This window comes from Pteronotus mesoamericanus, unplaced genomic scaffold (assembly GCF_021234165.1).
Source record: "Pteronotus mesoamericanus isolate MK-2021 breed Mesoamerican mustached bat unplaced genomic scaffold, CSHL_Meso_final contig_502, whole genome shotgun sequence".
Taxonomy (NCBI): Eukaryota; Metazoa; Chordata; class Mammalia; order Chiroptera; family Mormoopidae; genus Pteronotus; species Pteronotus mesoamericanus.
The window spans coordinates 5,124,561-5,149,389 of NW_026555187.1; the positions used below are offsets into that span (position 1 = coordinate 5,124,561).

General features: G+C 64.3%; 2 protein-coding genes across 2 annotated transcripts; both read left to right on the forward strand.

The window, feature by feature from the left end:
• Positions 1 to 3,069: 3,069 nt before the first annotated feature.
• Positions 3,070 to 15,203, forward strand: PDLIM2 (PDZ and LIM domain 2). The gene is made up of 10 exons (XM_054578785.1): positions 3,070 to 3,117; positions 4,505 to 4,599; positions 5,294 to 5,445; positions 7,510 to 7,579; positions 7,687 to 7,838; positions 7,992 to 8,070; positions 11,748 to 11,836; positions 12,065 to 12,210; positions 13,881 to 13,998; positions 14,989 to 15,203. The coding sequence occupies exons 2-10, from the start codon at positions 4,507 to 4,509 to the stop codon at positions 15,164 to 15,166; spliced, it is 1,077 nt and encodes a 358-aa protein (XP_054434760.1). The 5' UTR covers positions 3,070 to 3,117; positions 4,505 to 4,506; the 3' UTR covers positions 15,167 to 15,203.
• A 4,759-nt stretch (positions 15,204 to 19,962) lies between these two features.
• Positions 19,963 to 24,346, forward strand: CUNH8orf58 (chromosome unknown C8orf58 homolog). Its single transcript, XM_054578786.1, has 6 exons — positions 19,963 to 20,011; positions 21,165 to 21,673; positions 21,984 to 22,157; positions 22,229 to 22,579; positions 22,777 to 22,883; positions 23,404 to 24,346. Exons 1-6 carry the CDS (start codon positions 19,963 to 19,965, stop codon positions 23,513 to 23,515), a joined length of 1,302 nt encoding a protein of 433 aa, XP_054434761.1. The 3' UTR covers positions 23,516 to 24,346.
• Positions 24,347 to 24,829: the final 483 nt, after the last annotated feature.

The window sequence follows — 24,829 nt, forward strand, 5'->3', positions numbered from 1 at the left end:
TGTGTGCAGGCTGTTTTGATTCTGGAGCCACCGTGGGGTTGCTGGGCTGGATGACATGTCTAACTGCTCTGTTCCTAATGTTTTCCTTCTGTGCTCCATCCCACACCGACGCGCTGTCTGTTTGTTTACTTGCTCCTTTCAGCTCGGGGTTTTGAGCACTCGATTGTGGGAAGCTGGGAGTGGTGGGCCAGAGCTGGCCAAAGCGACTTCTCGCCCAAGGTTTCAGAGGGTGGCTGTGGTGGTTCCCGTGGGGAGACAGGGCCAGGGCGCACCAAGGAGGGAAGGCGCCGTTCCAGTGCCATTCCCCAGCAGTGCGGGGCCATGCGGGGGCTGAGGCGCTGCCCACAGGCTGCCGCCGCCGCGCTGCCCGGGGCATCCCAGCAGGCAGGTTGGACTCTGCTCCCAGGAGCAGGGAAGGCTGAGACATCTCGCGCTCTAGTCACGTTGTCAGAAAATGCTTGTCAGGTCCAGGACGGCTGCCGCCTGCCCGCCTTCCTTGTCCAGAGGCCTCTGCAGAAGTCAGGTTGCGGGTGAGGTCAAGGACTTTCGTGGGGTGGCCCCAGGCTGGGCCTCTTTCACATTCTTTCTGACGCTGCAGTCTTCCAGGTGGGTGGGAAGAGGCAGTGGGGCCCAGGTTAGTCAAGGCAGGTGGGTGAGGCCTGTGAATGGCAGGGTGGTGGCCGGGCCCTGGCCGGTTCCTTGAGCCTGGGTGGGACTGGGCCCTGGAGGCAGTTAAACAGCCGCTGGAAGAACAAGAACTGCGTGCCCTGCTGCGGACGTCTGGCCACCCCAGGCCTCCCCATGGCCTGCTTCTCCGTGGGAGGTCCATCCCATCTTGTAAAAATGACCATTTTTCAGGATGCCACAGGCTCGTTCCTGATCCCTGTTCTGGCTTCTTTGCCTTCCCTGCTGCCCTCATGCGAGGGATCAGGGTTGAACCTGCCTTTCCCTGGGGCAGAAACCAAATCCACACCCTCCCTTTGATGGGGACCTGAAACCTTGGCAGCAAACCTGCCCTAGGCCCCTGGGCTGCCTGCCACCAGGGCGCTGATGTGCGATGACCACTTTGCTGCCTTGATAGGGCGCGGTGGGGGAGGAGGCCTGAGGAGGGAGGGGGACCGGAGGAGCCAGAGCCAGGGAGGACCTCAGGCCACTGGGGCTGCTGCCCTGTCAGAGATGTGAGGGGCCCCGACGTCCGAGTTGCTTGGAGCAGAGCCGAGCTCCCTCTGGCCCTGGGAGGTCGTGCCAGCCCCCTTTGGCTGTGTCCTGAGTTTTGTGAATGCAGAGCCCATGGAGCAGAAATCCTGCAGATGAACCTGTAGATGTTTCTAGAGACTGTCCAAAGCAAAATCGGGGGCACCAAAAAGTGTAATACAGAGCCTGGGGGCGGGAGAGGGGGGAGAGTAATCCACTCAATCATTAAAGCAACACTCATTCGACAGCTCTTTCCCGATCGCCCCGCTGCTGTGGCGGGGGCGGCGGGGGCGGCGGGCGCGGCGGGCAGGGGAGGACTGCGGTGCGAGGCTGCACTGAGCCAAACAGAAACGCAGCCTGGCCTCCGCGCAAGCAGTGTGTGGGCAGCTTTACATGGGAGGGCAATCTATACAACTATGTACAGTCCCCTTTTTACAGATGGGGAAACTGAGGTCCGGAGGAGCTGAGGAAATTGGCCAAGGTCACCCAGCCCAGCAGAGGCGGGTCTGGCACCTGAGGCGAGGTCTGTGTGGCCCCAAGGCTGTGCTGGCCCCACCCGTAGCCTTCCGCTACTGCGGGGCTTCCAGCCCAGGTGAGGGACTGGACAGGTGCTTCAGGACAGGCAGTCGCACTGCTAGGCCAGGGCCCAGTTAGTGGGAGAGTGGCTCACACACACGAGGGCCCAGGGCAGGAGGCTGTGCGAGGCTAGGGACAGAGGAGGGCGCCGGCTGGGCGTGAGCTGGGCTGTGTGCGCAGGAAGGAGGAGACCCAGGGGGTGGGGCGGTGGGGGGTGTGTGGAGGGCACTCCTTGCAAAGGGAACTGGAGGGGAACGACTGCTTGGGGCAGGCGAGTTATGGCTGTGCCCTTCGGCGCGCCCTCCTGAAAACAGACAAGCCTGTCCGAGCACCTGCGAAGCGAGACCGATGGGGGTGGAGCCAGCTGCGGTGGGCCCTGAGGTCCCCAGGCGGAGGGTTGCTAGGTGTGACTCTGGAGAACTATTTGCCAGACGGTTCTGAGCTGGTGCCTGGGGCTTCTCCCCGGCTCTCCTCTCCTGGTCCCTGGAGCCCGGGCTCCAGGTGGTTGGTGGTGCGCTGGGGCCTGGGGGGCGAGGGCCAGGGGGGTTGTTGCAGCTGGCCAGCCCCAGGCAGGGCCTCAGGAGAGAGTGAGGGAAACCAGGAAAGGAAAAGCCATCAGCCTAGAAGAGGCAGGGACACGCACAGCCCAGGAGGGTGCCGGGTGACCTCCAGCAGGAGTCCCCCTGCATCTCTTCCTGCACCTGCCGAGCCTCCCTGAGTGGAGCAGGCTCGACGGCACCGGCGGCCGGGAAGCTTTGCCCCGCGGCACCTGGAGCGCGCGGGCCACAAGAAGGCGGCGGGGAGGCCCTGGTTTGGGACGTGTGTGTCGGGCTGCCCCTGGGTCGGCGTGGGAGCCTGCAGCGGACGCACGGGCCTTGCGGACCGCAGGCGAGGCCGGCCCTCCTCTGCCCTGGCCCTTGGGGGCGGCATGAAGGCTCCTTTGAAGGGGGGCGGGGCAGCCGGCCCCGGAGGCCTCAGCCGTCTGCGAAGTGGGGCTCGCCGCCGCCGCCAGAACGCCTGCCCTGCACTCAGGGGCGGCCAGGAGGACGGGGCAGCTCGAGGAGAGCGGCCGCGGCCTCTAGGCTACTCCAGGGAGAGCCGCCCCCGCCCCAGGGGGCGCGGACCAGACGGCAGCGCAGGGGCCGGGCTGCGTGGAGGAGGCGGCTTCCCGGGCCGGGGCGGCGGCAGGGGCGGCCCCGGGATCACATGGGCGGAGGCAGGTCCCGGAGCCCCGGGCTGCTCTCCGCAGAGTCGGGCAGGCTGCGGCAGTGGCGGCGGCAGCGACAGCCGCGGCGTCTCCTCGCCCTCCCTCCCTCGCCTCCCGGACTCGGCCGCCCAGCCCGACAGGTGAGCGGGGGCCCGATGAGCGCGCCCACCTGCGAACCGTCCGCGCAGCCCGCGGCGTCCCGGCTCTCGCGGGGATCTGGGCGCCCGCGCCCGCGGGGCGCCCCTCGGCGCCCGTGCCCTTCCGGCGCCTGCAGTCCCACTCGCAGCCTCGCCTCGCGGATGGCGCCCCCCGCCGCCTGGGCTTCCCCGTCCCGGCGCTCCTCCTCCAGCCCCCAGCCCGTGGGTACTTTGGTCTGGGAGCGCAGAGGGCGATGGAACCGGGAGAGCCGGGCGGACGGGCTGGGCACCTCCTGGCTGCGCCCGGCGCGTAGTCCACTGGCCGGCTCAAAGGTCCGGGAATCAAGAAGTGCGAGCGGCCTGCGCCGGCCTGGGCGCCTGGGGAGGCCCAGGGGCCGGCCTGGGCGAAGGGGAAGCCACAGGGCCAGGAAGAGGGCAGGCAGCCCTGCTGACCTGGGCGCGCACTCCACAGGCTCCTTAACTGGGGGCGGGGGGGCGGGGGTTGGCCCGGTGTCTTCGGATATATTTGGGCAGCACTCGCAGTCTCTGGGCCTCCCCAGGGGCAGCTCCAGGGTGGGTGCTGGGCAGGGTGGTGCCCCCGTCTGGCACTGCAGCTTTCTGCCAGGGTTGGCTCCTGACTCCAGACTTAGAGGCTCCAGAAACCCTACAAGGGCCCGGCCTGCAAGGGACTCCCTTGCTCAGCAGAGGGGACAGTGGATGGGGGGCTTGTGGACCCAGCTCACAGGCAGCATCGATCAGCTGGCTCTGCTGGCCAGCGCCAGGGCGTGGTGCGCCCAGCTCGGCAGATGGGTTGATTGTTCTTTCGGGCTGTGCAGAGCGCACCGGGCCCGCGGGAGGTGGGGAGCCCAGGCCTGCCCAGCTGGACCGCAGAGCCAAGGGCTGGGCAGGCAGCAGGGGCCCCTCCGAAGACCCCAGCCTCCCAGGGAGAGTGGGTGGCGCTGCCCGCTTCCTTGCTGTCGCTGTGTTCCCACAGTGCCGCCCTCCCCCAGAGCAGGAGGAAGTACCTTATGTTGTTGGTTTTGGGGACAGGAAGCAAGCGCTAGTGGGACTTAGCCCTGATGGTGGAGGAGGGTGAGAGGAGGAAATGCCGACATCTCCCGCCACCCGCAGGCCCCCGCCGCCGCCCAGGGAGCCCCCCGCTGGCCCCGGCTGACGGCTGCCTCCAGGGGGCCGCTCGCCCGGACACAGCGGAGGGGCACCCAGAGCCCTGGCTCCCGGGTGGGAGACGTGAAATGGGGCGAGGCAGGGAGGCGGCCACTTCCCCCGTGTTCCCCAGCCCCTGGCCAGCTGCTCCGCGGACCTGTCACCCCCCTCTCCTCCCTCTGCCTCTGTCCTGCCCCCTCACACTGTCCTCCACCGCCTTCCCCAGGTATGGCACTGACTGTGGACGTGGTGGGGCCGGCGCCCTGGGGCTTCCGCATCACCGGGGGCAGGGATTTCCACATGCCCATCACGGTGACCAAGGTAAGGGCTAGTCCCTGGAGATGAAGAAGTGACCCATAGTTAGGGTCTGCTGTGTCCCCACAGACACCTTTTTGTTCTGGAACCAGAGGCCTGCTTCCTGGAAGTGTGGGCCCGGGGCAGGCGAGGGCCCCGTTGCCGCGGGGATGTGGTAACCAGGTGGAAACAGGCTTCTGGGTAGTGAAGGGGCCGAATGAGGGGCCTGCTGGTGGCCAACGCCATACCTGCCAGGAGCTGTTTTGGGTGGTTCGGAGAACGGAGTCCTTGGCGGCCTCCCCCTGACCCTGGCCCGGCCCGGGCCCAGGCCGGGAGCCTTCGGGCCAGCTTCGTGCAGGAAGGCCTGCATGCTGGCAACCGCCAGCGCATGTGATTTGCTCTCTATACAAAAGTGCTTCCAAGCAGAGCTCCTGGGCTTCCTCATCACACCGTCTTGGGGAGGCCCTATTAGAATGCCGCATCCGCGTCAGGGAGGGAGGGTTGAGGCTGCCTGTGGCTGTAGGGTGTTAGCTGGCCACCTGGGCCGACACCAAAGGGCAGGGAGAGCGCAATCAAAGGCGGACATGGGGCAGCCTGGACCACACCAGACTCTGAGCTTCTTGGGCAGGAAGGAGGGAAACGCCCTCTGCCCCCTCCCCACCTGAGCGTCGCTGCTGTCGGAGCGGGGGCACCTCAGGCCGCCTGTCCTCACCCCCGACAGGTAACAGAGAGGGGCAAGGCCGAGGCCGCTGACCTCCGGCCCGGCGACATTATCCTGGCCATCAACGGGGAGAGTGCACAGGGCATGCTCCACGCAGAGGCCCAGAGCAAGATACGCCAGAGCCCCTCGCCCCTGCGGCTGCAGCTGGACCGGTAAGCCCTCCGCGTCTGCCAGCCCACTGGGTGGCACCGCTCCGCACCGCACCGGCCGCCCCCGCCCACCCGCTCTGGGCCTGCTGCAGGGTGGGCTGAGGGGTGTCCCCATGCCCGGCTGGGCGTGTAGCCACAGGCAGGCAGGCTGGCTGGCATCAGCCACCTGGATGCCCGGGTCTGACTGGTTCCCAAGTGTGTGGGGCACAGGGCGTGGGCATGAAGTGGGTTGAGGAGGGGAAAGGTGTGCCTTAGGCTGGGTCTCCGGGGCCCCTGCCTCCAAGAGGGCATGACCTTTGTTCAGATAGGGGCTGGGGGAGGCAGGGGAGGAGCTTGAGGGCTCGCTCCTCGCTCCCCGGAGAGCCCCTCCGTTCCTCCCTCCATTAGCTCTCTGGGCCCAGCTGGTGAAGGCTGATTTGGAGCTAGTGGGGTTGCGGTCCGGAGGCCCGGATTGCGGGGTGGGGAGACAGGTGACTCCCCAGGGTGGGGCATCTGGGTGAGTCACAGGGCAGGAATGCGAGAGACTCCCCCAGCCAGGGGAGCCCTTTGAGCGGGCCTTGAACCTGGGCTGGGTTCCTCCCGCCCCTCCGCCAGCCCCCAGGGCCTCCCTGGGCCGCGGCCGCAGTGGCAGCCGTGGCAGCGGCCTCCCGTGATGCTCTGGCGCCCCGGCCCCCTCTTGCGGCTCCCCTTGCCACTCTGGCTCAAGAGTGTTTGCAGGAATGGGACCTAGAGGAGGAGGGTGGGGAGCACCTCATGGCATCTGGGAAGGGGACCAAAATCTACAAGAGGCTGCAGAGTGGGGCGGGGGCGGGGCAGGGCGCTGCTGACACCATCGCTTCTGCTTCTCCCACCCGACCCTCGAGGAGGGACAGCCCCTCAGGTGGGCGGGCCTGGGAGTACTCCCGGGCCTGCAGCTGTGCATTGGGTGGGTCACAGCTCGGGCTCTTCGTTCTTTTGCCCAGCCCCCCACCGCACCCCGCACCCCCCCCCGCCCCCTGCGCCCCGCCAGGCAGCACCCTCCCCACCCCCATGCCCTTTCAGGCAGGCAGAGCCCTGTGGCAGGAAGCAGTGCTCTGGGCCTGAGCCACAGCCCTGCTCCCCCCCACTCTGACTCCACGCACCCCCCGGCCCCCAGAGGCCGAGGCTGGCGCTGTGTGTGGTGGCTGCGGTCCCTGCTGACCTCTCCAGAAGTGGCCAGACATCAGGAATGGTGTAGTGGGATGGGTCACGGCAGGCGCTCTTCCTCTGCCAGCTCTCAGCCCTCAGGGACCCTTTAAGGCTGCAGCTGGGCTCTGCTGGGGGGGGGGGCTTTGGAGGAGGGTCCCTGGGGAGCTGGGGGGGTCGCCTCTCACTGACTGCCCTGGTGGTGGAGGCGAGTGGGTCCCTGGGTCCTGAGGCTGCCTGCCCGGCAGGGGAGGGAGACAGCTCCACCTTCGCTCCATGGGGAGAAGCCTGTGGAAGGGACCAGAGTGACTCTGTCAAAGGCATTCTGGGCACAGTGGCGGAGCTGAGGGGCAGATCTTTGGTTGGGGACAGTGGGCAGCCGGTCCAGCCGTCGCTGGGCTTTAGGACTTCGCGCCACTCCCTTTCCTTCTCTGGGCTTCACTTTTCCCGTGAGTGAAAGATAAGGGATTTTTTCCTGGAATCAGGAATCTCCCCACAAATCAATCTACAAACTGATGCTGACCAGCAACAAAGTCTGGATAAAATACAAAAAAAAAAAGAAGAAAGAAAGAAAAGAAAAAAAGAAGTAGGAGGGGGAAGAGTGAGGAGTTTTTTTTTAATAAAATTGAATTTATGGAACTTTTTGCTGAAATTATGGCCTTTCTACTTTTTGGTGCTAAACAGTTGTTTCAAGAAATGATGGTGGCTGTTGATGATCGTTGTTGGTTTTGCGTTTGGCCAAGTTAAAAGCTGACAACACACGGCCTGAATGTTTTGGACATTTTACTAGTTTTGAGCACCTGGTGTGGGGACGGCTGAATGGGGACGGCTGAACGGGGACAGCTGGAATCTCCAGCCCCTCCCAGGGCCCCGTGACCCACGCGTCCTCTGCCCCGCCCTCAGGTCCCGCGCTGCCTCTCCCGGGCAGGCCAACGGGGGGAGCTCCATGGAGGTGCTGGCGACCCGATTCCAGGTGGGATGGTGCCTCCCGCGGGGGCCCCAGTGCCCCGAGGGAGGGGGAGGCCTGAGGGACAGGGCCCCGGGGACGGAGGACCCCTCTTCACATCCTTGTCTCCACAGGGCTCAGTGAGGACGCACACTGACAGCCTGTCCTCCCTCCGGTCCTCCTGCTCCAGCCCTGCCTCCCCCGGCCCCCGGTCCTGCAGCCCCTTCTCCAGCCAGCCCTGCGCCAGCCCGCCTGCCCTTGCTGGAGAGGCAGCCATCAGCCAAAGGTGAGTGTGGGTGGGCCCCTGGCGGCTAGGCCCGGGCCAGGCCTCTCCCAGTCTAGGCAGCTGTGTTCGGGGGACCCTGGGGCACCTCATGTTTCCTGGGCAGCCTGGAGGGGGTGCTTGGTGCGCACACTCGATGCATTTTCTCCCATTCAGTTTCCAGAGCCTGGCATACACCCCGGGACTCACCGCTGCTGACCGCCTGTCCTACGGAGGCCACCCCGGGAGCCGACAGGTGAGGGTAGTGGCGGGGGAGACAGCCTCCCAGTCCTGCTGGCTGTCAGCGGTGCCCACGGGGCTGCAGGTGGCTGATGCCACCGGGGCAGCTGGGCCTCTCGTCTCCTAGCAGCAGCCGCTCCCCACTCTTCAGCCAGGCGGCCGTCCTCTCTGCTGGAGGGGCGCGTTGGCTGCCGTGCCCTGCCGGCTGGTCCCAGGTGGCCTTCCGCCCCCGCCGCCTCTCTCGCTGCCGCCTCTCCGTGTCCTGCTGGCTTCCTCCCTTCCTGAGTGTTTCTCTTGGGCCTGGGCTGACATAGTTTGGCTGCTGTTTTTGGGATGGTTCCCTCTGGCTCTGGCTGCGTCCCTTGAACACATTCCTCCCCACGCCAGCCCCGTGCCTGTCCCAGCTCCGCCGCCCCATCCCCCTTCCCTTTCCTTGGCTCGGCCCAGGGAACCACCAGCGGGACTGTGGTTCTGCCTCACGTGGCACGTGGCCCACTCTGTCTGCCCCACCCCGCCTCCCTCCCCGGGGCCCCTACCCCTGGTTCCTCTGTCCACTGGCGACGGCCCAGCCCCCCTTGGTGGCAGTTCCAGTCTGTCCGAGGGCTGGGGTGAGCAGGGAGGCAGGGAGGAGGCAGCCGGCAGTTCTGGGCCTCAGCTGCTGGGGCAGAGCTGGGGCATGTTCAGCCTTTGGGGTGAAGGGGATGAGGCCCAGCTGCTGGAACCCCAGCTCTGGCTGATCCCGCATTTCTGAAAGCAGAGACTTTGGGGATGGCCGGGGAGAGCCCTAGAAACTGGGGGTCGGAGAAGGAAGCGGTGGGGTCCTCGGGGCCGCCCAGCTGGGGCTCCTCGGTGACCCGCTAGGGGCCTGGCCGGTGGCCCGCCGGACATGTGGGCTCGGAGATGCTTTCCATGGGATCCCCTTCTTTGAACAGTTTTAAGTGTAGCTGTGGAGATAAGACAAACACACAGAACAATTTTGGGACAATTAAGCACTAAACGGTATGGTCTTAATTATAAAAGCTGGAGGCTCCTGGGAGGGAGAGAGGAGCGTGGCCTGGGGCGGCCTGAGGAGGCTCTGTCAGAGCCCTGCTGGCCCTCGGAAGCGGGACCTGGGAGTGTCCGATCCGCTGCTGGCGGGCCCGGCGTGGGGAGAGCAGCGGTGCAAGCTTGTCCTGGGGCCCTTCTGCCCCCCTTCCTTGCCGTGTCCCCGACCCAGGCCAAGGGGCCATCGGGTGCTGTAGGGAGTAGCTCTCAATCCAGCAGCAGCGCCTGGGAACCTGTTAGAAATGCAGACTCTCAGGTTCCAGCCGAGACGCACTGAATTGGACATGGGGTGAGGAGGGGCGCGGGGCACCCAGCTGCCTTGAGGAGCCCTCGGGAGCAGGCGCATGGGAAGGTGTGAGGAGCGCCCCAGGTGGCGAAGAGGAGCCTGGGCCCTGGCCGGGTGGCTCTGTGGGTTGGAGTGTCGCCCCAACACGCCAAGGTTGTGGGTTCGCTCCCCAGTCAGGGCATGTACAAGAAGCAACCGATGGATGCATAAGTAAGTGGAACAACAAGTTGATGCTGCTCTCTCTCTAAAAAGCAATGCATCAATTAAAAAAAAAAAGAGGAGCCATGGGCTGGGCGGCACGGAGGGTTGGCAGGAGGTGAGTCCCACCCCCACTGCGTCACCTCGGATGAGCCCCATCATCTCTGCACCTCGGACTCAGGCGCACTCTGCCCCGAGGCCCCTGGTCACCCCTCAGCAGATACTTCCCAGGCAGCTGCTCTGTGTTAGGTGCTCTTCTGGGCTCTGGGGTGCAGTGGTGGAAAACCAGAGAAATTCCTGCCCGAGCCAGGTGCGCGTCCTGGCCTACAGCGAAGCGGGAGTTAGGAGCTTGGGGGCCACAGGGCCCCCCAACTCCTTACCGAGTCACCCTGTGCTTCCGCACCTTCAAGGCCCTCACTTAACGCTTCAATTTCCTAAACGTGTTTAACTGCAGAGTTCCTCCTGCCCCCTTTCCTGCCACTCACCTATGACACCCCGTGTTCCCCCAGAACACGTTCTGAGGAATTGGCCACAGACAGCTCTTGATGGGCAGCTGAGCGGATTTTCTGCACTTGGAGAGGGAAGGTCCGCTCTGTGGAGGCAGGTGTCCCATCCGGAGCTGACTGAGAGGAAAGGAGGGAGGAGAAAGGCGGGCGGCCCTGCCTGAGGGGGTAGGGGGCCCCTCCTGCAGGGAGTGCTGGTCTAGTGGGCGGGGGGCTGGGGGTGGACCGCAGAGGTGTCCCGCCTGGTGCACGGGGCGCGGCTTCTTTGCCAGATCCCGAGTGGGCTGAGGCTGCGCTGAGCCCGAGGCGCAGGGTGCTGCCCGCCTTCCTCGTGGTGCCCTTCTGGAAACCAGAGGTGGCCCCCTCCTGAGAGGCCTTGGGGAGCAGCTGTGAAGTGAGAACAGCGCCTCCGCCTCCAGCGGGCACAAGGACTCGGCTTTCGAGGGAACCTGGGCCGGATCTCAGCCCTCGCACCCCACTGGCCAGGGCACGTGCTGGCCTGTCTGGGACAGCCAGATGGAACATCGTTCTTGAGCGACTGGCCGTCATTCTTGACGGAATTTCCTCACCGTCCTTCAGTTGACCACACAGCACCAGCTGGGCACTCGGGATCCAGGGCGTGGGCTCCCAGCCCTGCCTCTGGTACCGGCTGCTTCTCCCATTGGACCCTCAGTCCCCTCGCCTGTTAACCGCTTTCCCAAAGCGGCCTGGGAGCAGAGGCATGCAGGCTGGTGGAAGAGGTGGCTGAGGGTCCAAGGCTTCTTCTCCAGACTCCGATGGTGCCACTTTTAGCTGAAGAACTCAAGCAGTTTTTTCATTTCACCCTATAATTCATTCCTGACTTTGAATTTTAAAGCAGAGGGAATTTGGCTTCTCAGGAAGCCCCGCCCTCAGCGCCATGCTGCCCGGGGGCCTCTGAGCCCGCCTCCACGTGGGGCGGGGGTGGGAAGCCAGGGGGCAGAGCGACTTGAGACTAAGGGCAAGGTGACCCGGTGGGGGGCCAGCGTAGGAGCCCACAATGGCGGGCGCACCGCTGCTGGGCTGTGGGCCTGGAACTGGCCAGGCTCCCCAAGGCTGTGAGGGGCAGGACCAGCCCAGCCCAGACCCCTGCCCTCTGAGGAGGGGGACAACCTAGGTGGGAGAGAGGTCCTCCGGGCAGCTCCAGCCCTGGCTCCCAGAGAGGTCTTGCCTCTCTACTCCTCCCCTTTATGTTGCCTTTTCCTCCTGGCAGAAGGGTTGGCTTTTTTGCTTGTTCTGTCGGGAGGAGCCAGGCCCCAACATGCAACTTCTTTCCAAACACATGGCCCGAGATAACAGAGGAATTTGCATTTTGTCTGAACGGAGCTGTTTGTCACCCCTGGTCCTTGCTCTGCCCCCCCACACCCCCACCCCCGCCCAGTCCCCTTGCAGAACCCTCACAGCTCCATAGCTGGGTGCCGCCGCCCTCCCCTCTGGGACGCAGTCCCTGGTGCCCTGGCTCTCAGGGCCGGGCCTGGTGAGTTGGTCCCCGGGAGGGGGACAAGCAGGGGGCCTCCTGGTCAGCGAGGGCCGAGAGCCCTCTGGCGTTGGGCCTGGGAACAGCTTGTCTTGGCTGCGGCCGGTGAGCTGGCCGGAGGCTCCGGCGCCCGCCGACTCCTCCCCCGGTGCCTCTCCTTCCCGCAGGCTGGCCTCGGCTCCGGCCTCGCTGGCGACTCGGCAGTGCGGGTGCTGCCGCCTTCCCCGGGCGCCCGGTCCGCCAGCCCCAGACGCAGGTACGGGTGGGTCCTGGAGGGTGGGGGCATCTTGGAGGGCTGCGAGGGACAGGGGGGCAGAGTGGCTTCCCGGAGAAGAGTGGGGTGACCCTGCCTCTCTAAGCCCAAGGCGGCAGGCATCCCTCTAGCCAGAGTCCTTTCCCCTTGGGACACCCATTCCCTGCCCCCACACTCGTCGTCCTGACACCAGAAGGGCCCCTCACTCCTGGCTGCCGCCCATCCTTGCAGCGTGGACTCGGAGAGGGGAGGTCACCACCTGGAAGAGGACTCCGAGGTCTTCAAGATGCTGCAGGAAAACCGTGAGGCGCGGGCGGTGCCCCGGCAGTCCAGCTCCTTCCGGCTCCTGCAGGAGGCCCTGGAGGCCGAGGAGAGAGGTGGGGCCCAGCAGCGCGACGGGGCGGGAGGGAGGTCATGTCCAGAACCCTGAGTGGACGTGTTATTGAGATAGGTTTTTAAAATTTTTTATTTACTTACTGATTTGAGGGGTGGGGGGGGAGAGAGAGAGAGAGGTTAATTTGTTGTCCTGCTTATTTATGCATTCATCGGTTGATTCTTGTATGTGCCCTGACCGGGGATTGAACCCTCAACCTTGGCCTATTGGGATGATGCTCTAACCAAGTGAGCTCCCTGGCCAGGTATTTCTCAGTATTTCTTAAGTGCTCATCAGGGGAGCAGGCACCAAGGGGCGCTGAGAGCACGGGCCCTGCCTTGCAGAAGCCTACAGGCTGGTGGGGTCACCAGGGGCGCCCTCAGAGGTCCAGGCTAGGGCAGGACAGTGCCAAGGGAACAACAGAGGTGGGCGGTGAGGTCTCCAGGGAGGGCATCGTGGAGAAAGGCTTTTGACGTGGTCCTTGCAGAAAGAGGGCGGCAGGGAGACTGTGGAATGTGGAGGTTGGCAGCCGGAGGGCCTGTGGCTGTGGGAGCAGAGGACAGCGGGCCTGGCGCTGGGGGGGTGGCTGTGGGAGCTAAGTCCCGGCTGTGAGACCTCACGTGCCAGGCTAGGGAGTGGCCTCACCCAGGAGGGCCGGTTAAATAATGCCCGCAGGGCCTGAGGTGCCGGAGTGAGCCGCACAGACGATTCGGGCTTCGTCTAACATCCGCCGTGCCCACCGGTGGGCTGGCCGTGAGCGCGCGGCGGTGGAAGGTGGCCAGGACCCCTGTCTGTCCATGAGGAACTCTGTTTCTGGGGGCTGACAGGCCTGCCCAGCTCCCAAGAAGTTGGGTGCTGCTGCAGGAGTTCCTGTGTGTGTGTGTTGAGGGGGCGGGGCTGGGGACCACTGCCCTGTTCAGGGCAGGGTGGGGAGGGACCGGCCTGGGCAGCGGCGGCCAGGGGTGACAGCATGGAATGGTCAGACTTGGTGGCTGGTTGCGACTCTGATGTCTGTCTCCTGGGGGCCCTCACAGAGGCAGGGCCTGGGGTGGAAGTCTTGGGACCAGTCTTGTCCATCATGACCTTGAGGCCTTGGCAGGCCCCTGGAGGGGGCCAGGGAGAAGCAGTGGGTGAGGAGAGTGCCGAGAGACAGTGACATCACCACCGGAGCCTCCGCGGCGGTGTCGGCTGGAAATGGGGACCGTACCTGCCCCATAACATCTATGCTTCATCTGAGCATGGTCCAAGGTTCAGATGCAATAATGCGCATAAGAGCCCTTTGAAATCTGTACAAAGGTATCATGGTGCTGTTATGACCTATCATTACTGTCCATTAATATCAGCGTAACTGGGCCACACCAAGGGAAACGTCGGCTTGGCCTGCTGTGTCAGACACTGAACACAGACATTCCCAGCTTGTTGCCTTAGCCCGGGCCAGCCTCCGGTGTGCGTCCTGCCCTTGCCCAGCCTCAGCCAAGCGTCTGGCATGACTGCTTCCTTCCCCATTCCCCACGCCCAGCGTAGCCCCAGAGGCCCACCCGTGAGGGCGCCTGCAGGTGTGAGCGTCCCGGCGCGAGCGTGTTGGAGCAGGTGGAGTGCGCGCACATAAATACAGCCTGGATGCTGCTGAGATAGATGAGTTCTGAGGTGTCTGTCTGCCCTCGCCCCTCCCAGGTGGCACGCCTGCCTTCGTGCCCAGCTCGCTGAGCCCCCAGACCTCCCTGCCCACCTCCAGGGCCCTGGCCACCCCGCCCAAGCTCCACACGTGCGAGAAGTGCAGCGCCAGCATTACGTGAGTGTGGGGGCCTGGGAGGCAAGGCTGGGGAGCGGGGCACGGGGCGCCCTCTGGAGGAGCCTGCGTGGAAAAGCCCGTCAGGGCCCAGGAGGGGCGCATTGACGAAGTGGACCCACGAGACAGTCTATGGGTAGTGGTCAGCCCTCTTAGAAGGCCTGCGCTGGCTTCTTCCTGCGGGACCCCCCTCCCCAAGTTCTTTCCCCACTCCTCCTTCTCGTCGGAGATAGACACACTACTGCATTTGATTTCTCTCCAATCACCTCCCAGCTGCTGGAGATCTGCCTCTAGAGGAGGTGGCTCCTCCTGGAAAATCTTGCAGGGCGGATTTTCCGCAGGTACATTCATTTTCCCAGTGGGTGGCATTAGAATGCAGCCGCATTCTCTGGAACATCGCTGAAAGGCCCCCCTGGAGAAAGTTGGTGCGTGCCGTGCGGAGGGTCAGCTGGCTCACTCTCGGGATCCGCCCCCCGCCCCTGGGCCTCAGCCGCCCGTCTGCAGAAGGGGACACTCCCCACCCTGCTGCGCTGGCAGAAGGAAAGGGTCCTCGCTGGTGCTTCTCCAAGAGCAGAGCAGGCGCCCTGGGTGGGCTAGACCATTCCTGGGTCGGTGCCCTCCACGTTTCTGCTTCAGGAGGCCCCCGGTCCCAGGGCTTGCCTTCCCAGCCTGTCCCCAGGTGATGTGATGCTGCGGCCCTGGCACCTGAGACCCCGCTTGGAAAACCGCTGCTCCACTAACAATGCAGAAGATTCAGGATGGAGTTTATCTCCCTTCTGTAGGGGGAGGAATGACTTTTATCTTGGATTAGGGTTTTGGGGGTAGGGGTTGTTGAAGTGAGATTCCTGAGGGCAGGTTCCGGGAGTCAAGCGTCTGAGATTTGGGGATCTTCCTAGGTCCTGCCCCTGGGCTCTGGGGACATCATGCCTGCTGCTCCCGTTTTCTAGCTCCTGCCCTACCCGGGCTGATGGCTTTCCCACCTCCCTCCCGCAGGAGCCAGGCCGTGCGCATCCAGGAGGGGCGGTTCCGCCACCCGGGCTGCTACACCTGTGCGGACTGCGGGCTGAACCTGAAGATGCGGGGGCACTTCTGGGTGGGGGACGAGCTGTACTGTGAGAAGCACGCCCGCCAGCGCTACTCAGCACCCCAAACTCTCAGCTCCCAGGCCTGAGCGCCGCCGTGCTCTCAGCCTGCTCTTGACTCTGTGGGCACCCCGAGCCAGGGCGGGGCCTGTAGCGAGCTGGCATGGGAGGGCGATGCGGGGTGGGGGGTGCCGCCCTCCTCGCTGGCTGGGGCCAGAGGCGGGTCCTGTCTTGGGCTGTGGGTGAGGCCAGCCTCGCCCTCCCAGGCCTTTGCTAGGTGCTCTTGCTTTCCCTGCTGGACACGTTCGGCACCAGCCCGAGGTGGACGTCGCATCGCGCGTCTCTGAGCAAGAGCTGAGCCGGCTGGGCCGTGGAGATTAGTATCCAGGAGGGGGTGGGCCAGGGGCTGAAGGTATGCACTGTGTAAAGTTCCTGACCTGTGAGCTCCATAAATACACCTATGTGGACCAACAAAAGTAGCCGCCCCTCTTTCCTGTCTTTTCCTGCCCCGGCTTCTCCCTACCACTGGGGGAGAGGCTTTATTTACCTCCTCCTTCCCCTCTTATTCCCCTTCCCTCAAGCCCCTTGCTTCTCTTCACTGAGGATCCTGCTCTTCTGGAACCCCTTAGTAAAGATGCCTGTTTCCCTGTGATGACCCCTGTGCTTCGCAGGAATGAGCTTCTCACCGCGAGCCCGGGGAGGGGAAGGGATGCTAACGGGTGGCAGCAGAGGGACAGAGGTGGCCCCAGCCTCGCTCCTCCTGCTCAGGCCCCTCGCAGTGGCCGCCTCCTGCTCTGCCGCCCCCGGCTGGGCCGGCGCTCCCTGTGCCGCCTGCTCTCCTGGCGTGGGTGCCGCCAGCCTGCTGACTTACCCAGAGGGTGGGCAGGGGAGGAGGGGCCCTAGCCAAAGCCCCACCTGCGCTCTCTGAGACTGCCTGCGCCCGCTGGAGAGATATGATCACCAGGATCGCTTTGGCACAGGCCTGCAGGCGAGCCTGGCCCAGAGGGGGACAACCAGGAGAGCTCTGACCCCGAGGGACCGTCACCCACCAAGCACCTCACCCCTGGGCCAGCAGTGGTCTGTCCTCCCCTTTCCTGGGAGACTCTGCTGGCTTCATTGGTGGTTGATTTGAGAGAAATATATATATATATTTATATATAGTATAAAAATATATATAGTGTATAGAGAGAGTATTACACAGCCAGTGCTAGCACGCTTGCCTTGGGGGTATGTGTTTGAGCTCAGGCGGGGACAGTGGTCCCTGCCAGATTTTTGGCTTGAGTCACTGCCCGCACCCCCCTTGTTCTAATCCAAGGAGACATTTCAGAAAGGTGCATGGGCGCTGCTGGGTGCTCCAGACCCGCCCTGCCCCTGAGTCAGGGATAAGCAGCAGCCTCAGCTTTATTTCCCCAGAAAAGATCAAAGCTGGGCTTCAGAGAGTGCTTTGTGCTCTCTGGCTCTTTTTGGCAGCAATCTTGGCAGAGACTGTGTTGCCTCCTCAGGCACCTGTTGATACAATTTACACCTTGATATAACTGTCTCACCTTTTGCCTGGATGGCTGCCTTTATTTTCATAGAAAAGATCAAGGCTTTCGGTGGCTCAGTCAGTCTGGCCAGACCGTCTGGTCTGAAGCGGGATAGACAGCTTGGCGCCACCTAGTGTCAGGTGCAGCCTGTGGTGGGGAGAACGCTCACTCACCCAAGGGGAATTCGCCCCTCTGGAAATACTTGGGTTCCGCGAAGAGGGAATTCGTAGGATCTAGCATGTTTCTTGCTTTCCTGAGGATAATAGTCAAGTGGCAGCAACTGAGGCGGCGTGAATGAAATAATGCTATGTGACAGCGAGTGCTTACGGGGTTAATGTGGAACACACATGCGCCCCTGCGAGCCCACAGCAGGGGGCGCCCGCGCGGAAGGATGAACAGGCCTTGGGCCGGAGCGGGAGAGAAATGCCGAGGGATGGAGCAAGTGCAAGTGGAGCGCTCACTTTGGGGCAGTGGCTGAAGTGGTTACTGAGATACGTTTGCAAAGGGAGATGGGAACCTTGAATGCTGGGAGAACTGGTTTGAACTTCACCTCGTGGCCCTTGGGACACTTTGAAAACTTTAAGCAGGGAAGTGAGAAGGTGGGTTGGAATATTAATGCAGCGAGACCCCCATCCTAACAAACCACGCGGGGCCAGCAGAGTTCTCAGGAGTGGAGGAAAAGAAGCGGGGAGCGCGGACCCTTGCGAAGCGGCTGGCCCGCCAGGGGCTGACCGCCTCCTGAAGGCCAGGCGGGTTCAGGCTCTCATCTACCTCCCCCGCTGTGGCAGCAGGTTTCCTACCAGGGGCCCGGCGGGTTTCAGTTCGAAAGCTTTCCGCAGCTGCACAGCCAGCCTGAGCTTGGGGAAAACTGCTTTGGAAGATGGAGTTATTAGCCAAACCTGCTTGTCTGCAGAGAAGGCTGGGGCTGACCAGGCAGGGGGCGGGGGGGGGGGGGGGGGGGACCACCGGTTATGCAACTGCAATTTGTTCAGTGCTGTGCCCTCCTTAGCATCTTCTGCCTGTTGGGGAATAACGTCAGCCATGGTGACCGATTCAGGTTAGCAGTGGCCCGAGAGAGCCTGTAATACAGCCCCCTTCGGCTGGAGATGAGAAGGTGACTCTCCCGAAGTTCTACAGCTGGACAGTTCTAAAGTGCCAGGGAGGTTGGAAGTGTGCAAGTCTAATCGTCACAACTGGATAGGCACGCTGTTATCGCCCTTGTCTCTAGAGAAATAGAGAAACCGAGGACAGGGAGGGTGGCTGCCTGGTCTAGGAACTCCGAGCTGGCAAGGGGAGGGGACTGTGGAAGGAACCCAGAGCCGGGGGTGGCGTGCTCTTGCCCTCCAGCACCAGAGGCAGCCCTCTGGGCCCCCAGGGGGGACACTGTGGCTCCCAGGCCTCTCTAGTCTGGCAGGCACTGCCTCCAGGCTCTTGGCTGTGCCCGTGGTGCCACGGGAGGGGAGATGATTGTCCTGCAGCTGTCGGTGAAGGCGAGGCTGTGGAGGTGGTCCTGTGGGGACCCCTGCCAGGCAGGGCAGCAGGAGGCAGGTGGGAGGGCAGTGTGTGCCCGGGCCCCAAGGTGTCCGACCACCCTGAGGGGGCTGGCATATCTGCCGCAGGGGGTGGGGTGGGAGGGAAGACATGGCCTGGAGTGGAGTGTGTACTAGGGTGTGTGTGTGGGGGGGTTCTTTTGAGGCCGCACAAAGCCTTGTGCTGAGGCACTGCATTCCTGCTGGCTGGCTTCCTGTTCAGATGCATTCCTGCCCGGAGTCACCGAGGAGACTGCTGCCTGGAATTTGGCCCCGCATTCTCCAAATTCAGGGCGAGATCTAGCAAAGTTTCCTGCCCCCCCCCCCCACTTTGGGAGGAGGAAGCCACAGGACTGGCCAGCCCTCCTTCCCTCCTACCCCGGGAGGGCCGGTGTCGGGTGTAGCAGGGCCTGGGGGGTTTGGTACAAGACCTCTGGTCCCCTTCTCTGCTTCCCCTTCTGTCTGAGGGAAGCAGGAAGGGGAGCGGGTGCTTCCAGGATAGGCCAGGAGGTGGCGGCCCAGAGGACCCAGGGCCAGTGGGCAAGGGCTTGCTTGGCCTGACAGTCAGGTGTTAAGAACCGCTGGCAATTCGAGCACCTGGCTGTCATTCTTCCGTTCCTGGTCTTGGCTGTAGGCCTGTTCCGTGATCTTATAAAGTTAGAATCTTGTAGTTCGTGGTTCTCTGGTGAAGGCTCCTGCGTAGCGTGTTTGAGAAGGGGTCGGAAGGAGCTGGGAGCAGAAGGGGTGGGCAGACATCCTTCCCTCCCAGCAAGCAGCCACTTCCTCCCGGGCGCCAGCCCTGCCGCCCCGCCCCGCCCCGCCCCCCCAGGGTCAGGTGCGGGTCTGCACGTCCACCAGCTCCCTCGTCTGCTTCCAGGGGATCTGAGTCCTGCTGGGGGTTTCCAGCCAGGTTGCCTTCCTCAGGAGAATGAGGTTTCCTAGAGGCCACAAGCCCATCCGGTCACCAGGCTGTCTCACTTCAGCAGCTGCCTGGACTCCCAGCCCCTTCAGGCCCTGGACTGAGGGTTGGGGAGGAGCCGTGTGGGCAAAAGAGGGCAGGAGCGGGGACCAGGAGGCTGTTGCGCTCGCACTACCTCCAGGCCACTCCCCTGGCTCCCTTCTCCCCCAGTCCTGAAGTCCCACCCAGCCCCCACCTTAGGGTCCCCGGGAAAGAGGTGGGAGAGGAGGGGGTCAGAACGGCGGGGACCCACGGGTGCTCTGCAGCTGTCGGAAAGGATTCCCCCCGGGGTACAAATCACTCCCCCCATCTTGCGCCAGCGTCTGAGTGGCGGTGGGACGCGCCCCAGGCACACAGCTGGGAGCGCAGGGGCGTCTGCGCCCTGGTCAGCGGCCTTCCCACGGCCAGCACGTGGGGCTCCATTTCCTTCCGCGCTCCGGTCCAGTCCCCGCCCGCCGGCTTCATCTGGGCGGCAGGAAGGCCGGCTCCGCGTGTGAACCGGAGGCGGAGTGAGCCCGCGCAGCGAGCCAGAAGGCGACCCCAGGCGGGGGGCCCTGCTCCGGGGCCGGGGCCGGAGCGCGGGGTTGCCCCGGCCTGAAGCACAGAGGATCAGCGTCCGAAGGGGAGCGGACCGGGGTCCTGCACGCCCAGCCGGCCCTGGGGGCTGCCCAGGCGCACGTGGCCCGGCGTGCAACCCCCGCTCCCCTCACACCTGCGACCCTCCTCCTGCCCCGCCCCCCACCCGCTGGAAGTGGCCCGGAGACGCGCCCAGGGGTCAGGACGCACCAGCCAGCGAAGCCGCCGCGCGACAGCGCCTAGGGGACGCGGGCCGAGGGCGCTGTCCGGCTGTAGCGGCCGGGGTGAGAGGGGCCATGCTGGGCCGGCGGCGCGTCTTCGCCGTGGAGCCGCGCGGCGGCCGGGGTGAGTCGCCCACCCCAAGGCGGGCAGAGCCTCCCGCCCTGGCGCCCACTCCGGAGCGCTGACCCCCGTCTGCGCCGTGCCCCACCCCGCACACCCGCCTGGGGCGCGCGACGTCGCCGCGCCCGCTTCGTGGCCTCCTTTTGCGCCTTGCACGCGGAAACCCTCAGAGTTCGGACATTAAATCAGTCACCATCTCCATCCCACTTCCTCCGGGCCGGCGTCCCTCTAACTCCCGATTCAGATCCTTCCCCACCGGCCCCGGCCGCTGCCCGCAGTTCCGAAAGCCCCCTCGGCGGCGACGGACCCCTGTCCACAGGCGCCGCGGGGCGGGCTTCGTGCCCACTTCCCTGCCCAGGGGCCAGGCTTGGCGCCCGGCTGCCTGCGGGGCCGGCTGGGAGTTGCGGAGAGTCCTCCACCCTCTCCAGCTTCCGTTTTTGCATCACTAGTGACAATGAGGGCACCCAGATGGTAGGAGGGCTGGGCACCCAGGTGATAGTGAACTGGCAACGAGTCTATGTCTCCTCCTGCCCCGCCTTCCCCGGTTCCCTTTTTTCCGGTTAAGGTTTTTCTCTCCAACTCTCCACAAAATCTTCACTATTTTTCGCTTAAAAGGACAAAACCCCAAAATATTATAGCTATTGTTATTTTTAATTACTCCCCTCTCCCTGACGCCCCCCCCCCCGAGTGCCAGGAGGGACTTCACCCAGCACCCTGATGCCTGCTGGCACCCTCTTTGTGCCCTTCCCCCTCCCTGAGGCAGGGTGCACAGTCACACTCGCCCTTGGGGAGCAGTGGAAGAGGCTTCAGCTCCCCCACTTATGACTCGGAAGTCCCAGGCGGACCCCAGGGCCAGGGCAGGGCGCAAGGGCTCCCAGGAGGAAGGCAGCCCCTCCTTGAAGGAAGGTGGGCCCTCGGGAGCCGCTGAAGAGGAGAGCCTTTCCCGCACCCACCCCACCGCCCATGCCAGCGGCCTGACCGCTGACAGTCGCTGCTGTGAGAAGAGCCCCGCAGAACGGGGGTCGGGCGGGCTGCGGCCAGCCCGGCTCCTCCCCTCCCCTCTGGCCCGGACACTCCTCCCCGGGGAATGTCTCAGCTGCCGGGAATGCCGGGGGCCGGGGTGGCCTGCCCAGCGCGACTCTCGCTCTCCTTGCAGATGGGGCTGGCCAGAGCTCGGCGCAGAGCTGTGTCGTGCCTGGAGTCACCAGCGCCTACCGCCGGATCCCGGACGCCTCTCCCGCGTGCGCGGGGGGCTGCTGGGAGCCGGATGGCGCGCTGAAGGGTGCCCTGGGGCAGATGCCACTTCTCAAGCTGGCCTCCCGGGACTCAGGAGTGGAGATGGCGGTTGGGGACAGCGCCCTGACCAGCGCGCCGGGCCTTTCTCAAGACTCTCTGGACTTTGAGCCTGTGGGGAGCCCTGAGCCCCTGGCCCTGCCCACGGAGCCCCCTGCCCACCTGGGCCGGCTCCTGGCCAGCCGCAAGCTAGAGCAGGTGCTGGAGCGCTCCAGCCAGCTCCCCACTCCGCCTGCCAGCTTGTCAGGACACCACCGCTCCCCGAAGCCGAGAAGGAAGCCTGAGTACGAAGTGCCCCTTTTTGGAGGAAGGGGCCGGGAGGCCAGCAAGGCAGAAACCGACCGAGGGGCAGGCCCGGAAGAAGCAGAGGTGGTGAGTGCCCACACTCAGCTGGGTGAAGAGAGGGTGGAGGCCCCTCGTCACTCTCCCCGGAGCTCTCTCAGGGTGGGGCGTTCCTGTCCCTAATTGGTGGGTGTGTCACCGCTTCTTGTCTCACCCCACTCCCAGCTGTGCGTGCGGAGGTGGGCAGGTATGCCTGGCACCTGGCTGGCTGGCTGCACGGGAAGGGGGGCGCAGCTGGGTGCATGGTCCTCCTCTCCCTGCCCTTCTGCCCCCATCTGACGGCCTCCAAGGGTGGGAGTCTGGCTGAGCTCAGGGCTCCCCACCTCACAACATCCCTCAGGTGAGGGGCGTGGGGCCCGAAGCCTGGGCCTGCCTCCCGGGACAGGGCCTTCGCTACCTGGAACACCTGTGCCTGGTGCTAGAGCAGATGGCGAGGCTCCAGCAGCTGCAGCTGCAGCTGCAGACCCAGAGGCCCCCTGGGGTGAGTGAGCCTGGTGGCAGCGGTGGGCACGGAGTGGGGGGGCTTCCTTCAGCTCCGCCTCGGTCTCTGCTCAGGGCCCGTGTGCCCTTCTCTCCTGTGCACAGGACCCTGCGGAGGAGGAGGAGTCGGCCCTGGCCCCGTCGCCTCCATCCTCTCCTGCCCCCGGCAGCGGGCTGCTTGGGTCATGGGAGCTGCTCAGCCGGACGAGGGAGACAGGTATGGGGCAACCGTGTCTCCCTCCGCGTCCGGCCGGCCCAGGGCCCGAGGCAGGCCCCCCGAGCCCTGGGCTTGAGGGGTGTGTTCCTGTTCCGCGCTCTGGGTCATCTGATTCTCTCTCTGAAGGTGTAAAAAGAGCTTCACTCCCAAAGGTGTGGGTGCCCAGTACCCACCCCCCCGGGCTGTCAGAGGCCCCCACAGAGCCGGCTCCCACCGTTCCACCCTCCCAGAGTCACAAGGTGGGTGATGGGTGTATCCGGGGCAGGGGGCAGGCGGAGGTGGGGCTGGGTGGCATGTGTGGGTGCCATAAAGGCCAGACACTCTGGGATGATGAGAGGATTCCTGTTTGGAGCGGGGGACCTCTGGCTGTGGGGACAGCTGTGTCTGGTGTGCTGTGGGGTGGGGCTCTGTGGTGACCCCCTCATTCTCTGCTCAGCGGGATCTCTCCCACTGGAACAAGGTCAAGGTCCTTCTCAATCGGATTCGCTGGAAGAGCCCTCAGTGCCCGGAGCCCGCCACGCCTCCCGCTGGCCCTGCTACCCGGTGAGCGCCGTGGCCCAGCTCCGTGAGGGCGGAGGGAGGGGCGCGGTGAACCAGGATACTGAGGTTGCCCTGCTGGTTCTCTTTGTCCCTAGGAAATCGGAGTGACACAGTCGCAGAGAGGGTGCTGGAAGAAACAGAAAGTAGTTAAAACTCCCTGTTGATAGACGAGGCTCGGGGCTGGGCAGGGGAGGGAGGCTGCTTTCCTGAGGCCACACGGGGAGTCAGTGGCAGAACCAGGACCAGAGTGTGGGAAGTCTCCTTAGGGCAGCCTCGCAGGCCCTTGGCCCTCGGAGCGGAAGCTTAGGCTGCCTCCCCGTGCGCCGGGCAAGCGATGTGGGGGCACAGGTGATTCCACAGTGGCCCCTGGGGGTGGTTATGCTGAATGACTCTTGCGGGGGGCGGGGGGGAGCACCTTACCAGTTACCACCCCTGCGGCAGACAAGTGGTCCTGATCCCCTCGGGGACCATCGTCACCTTCGTGTCCTTCTCCTAACCTCAGGCCACATTGCCTTTGCCGCAGGATTGGGTCAAGGGACCTTCCTGAAAGACCTTCATGTCGCCCCCTCCGGAAGACCTTTATGCCATCGTTGGTGGTGAAGAAGCAACGAGCAAAAAACCTTTCTGTCTGCTGAGACCTCCAGGTGCAGGTGTGCCCCTGGGGGGAGGGGCGCGCAGTGAAGTCTTCTTTGCCCTTTGCCCTTTGCTGTTTTTGGGCACTGCCAGTGAAAGCTGCTGACGCTTGCCATCCTCTCTGAGGCGAGGGCTGAGTCTTTCTCCTCTGAGCAGCCTGGCAGGGAGCCCTGGTGTGGCTGCCCCGGGGCACCTCGCTGGCTGCCGGAAGTCCCCGAGCCAGGACAACGTGAACGGCTCCATCGGGCACCCCTGGAGCGTGCTTGGCGTGGTGATGTTGGGGCCCAGTGTGCTGCAGGTGTGCGTGCGAAATAACACACTGCACGTGTCTCTGCGAGACTGTCACTGTCATGAACTGAGTGGATCCTACCAGCTCTCCTGAATCACACACTCAAAAAGTTGGGCTTCTAGGCGGGGTCGCTGCAGAAGGATGGGACTGACCTTCACGCCTCAGTGGACAGTGGCTGATCCTGGAGGCCGGCTTTCCTCCTCATTCCTGCACGGGAGGCCCCGGCAGGGAGGGCACGGCCTCGGCTGTGTCCGCATTGGGTCTTGCCCGGGGAGCAGAGCCCCTGAAGACCGCAGCAGGAGCGGGAGGGTTGGGAGACACGTGGGGACCAGCGGAGCAACCTGCAGGGTCTCTTCTTAGCTGCTTTGCTCCTTCCCAGCCTTTACACGTCAGAGCTGAGACCCAAGGCCCGTGCTGGCTCTCAGGCCTGGACAGAACCCCCTGAACTTGTCTGAGCCGGAGCTTCCCACTTCATCTCCCGGGGGGTATCCTGACGCCTGACCTACCTACCTCACCGGCTTGTTATGAGAATAAAATGAGATTGAGCGGTCTCAGAGTGCTTTGTGAAGGTTACACGACTAGGGAAGGGGGGGCTAGGGGTGTCGGAGGGCGGCTAGACCGGAGGGATGACTGGGAGGTCAGGGGATAAGGAGGGATTGGAGTTGGCGATGGGGATTACGACGGCCAGTGACCAGCAGCAGGACTTGGAGGACGTCATTTCAGCGAGGCCTCTAAGGTTCCCTATCTGAGTCACAGCCCTAATTCCTGAGCTGCTTACCCCAGCGCCGTCGTGAGGACGAAAGGAAAAGTCCATTAAGAGCTCTGTAAATGCCTCCCTAAATACTGTGGCAGTTTGTCTTACCATAACCTGTCTAGTCCTAGCTTTCTGTTAATTGAGAAATGGGAAACGCTTAGTCTGCAGGCACCAGAGGATGGAGGGAGTGTGTGTGTGGTGCCCCCGTGGAGGGGCGGGGCTGGGGCTGGGGTCAGCAGCCTGAGTCAGACGCAGGAAGGCCTCCCCGAGCGG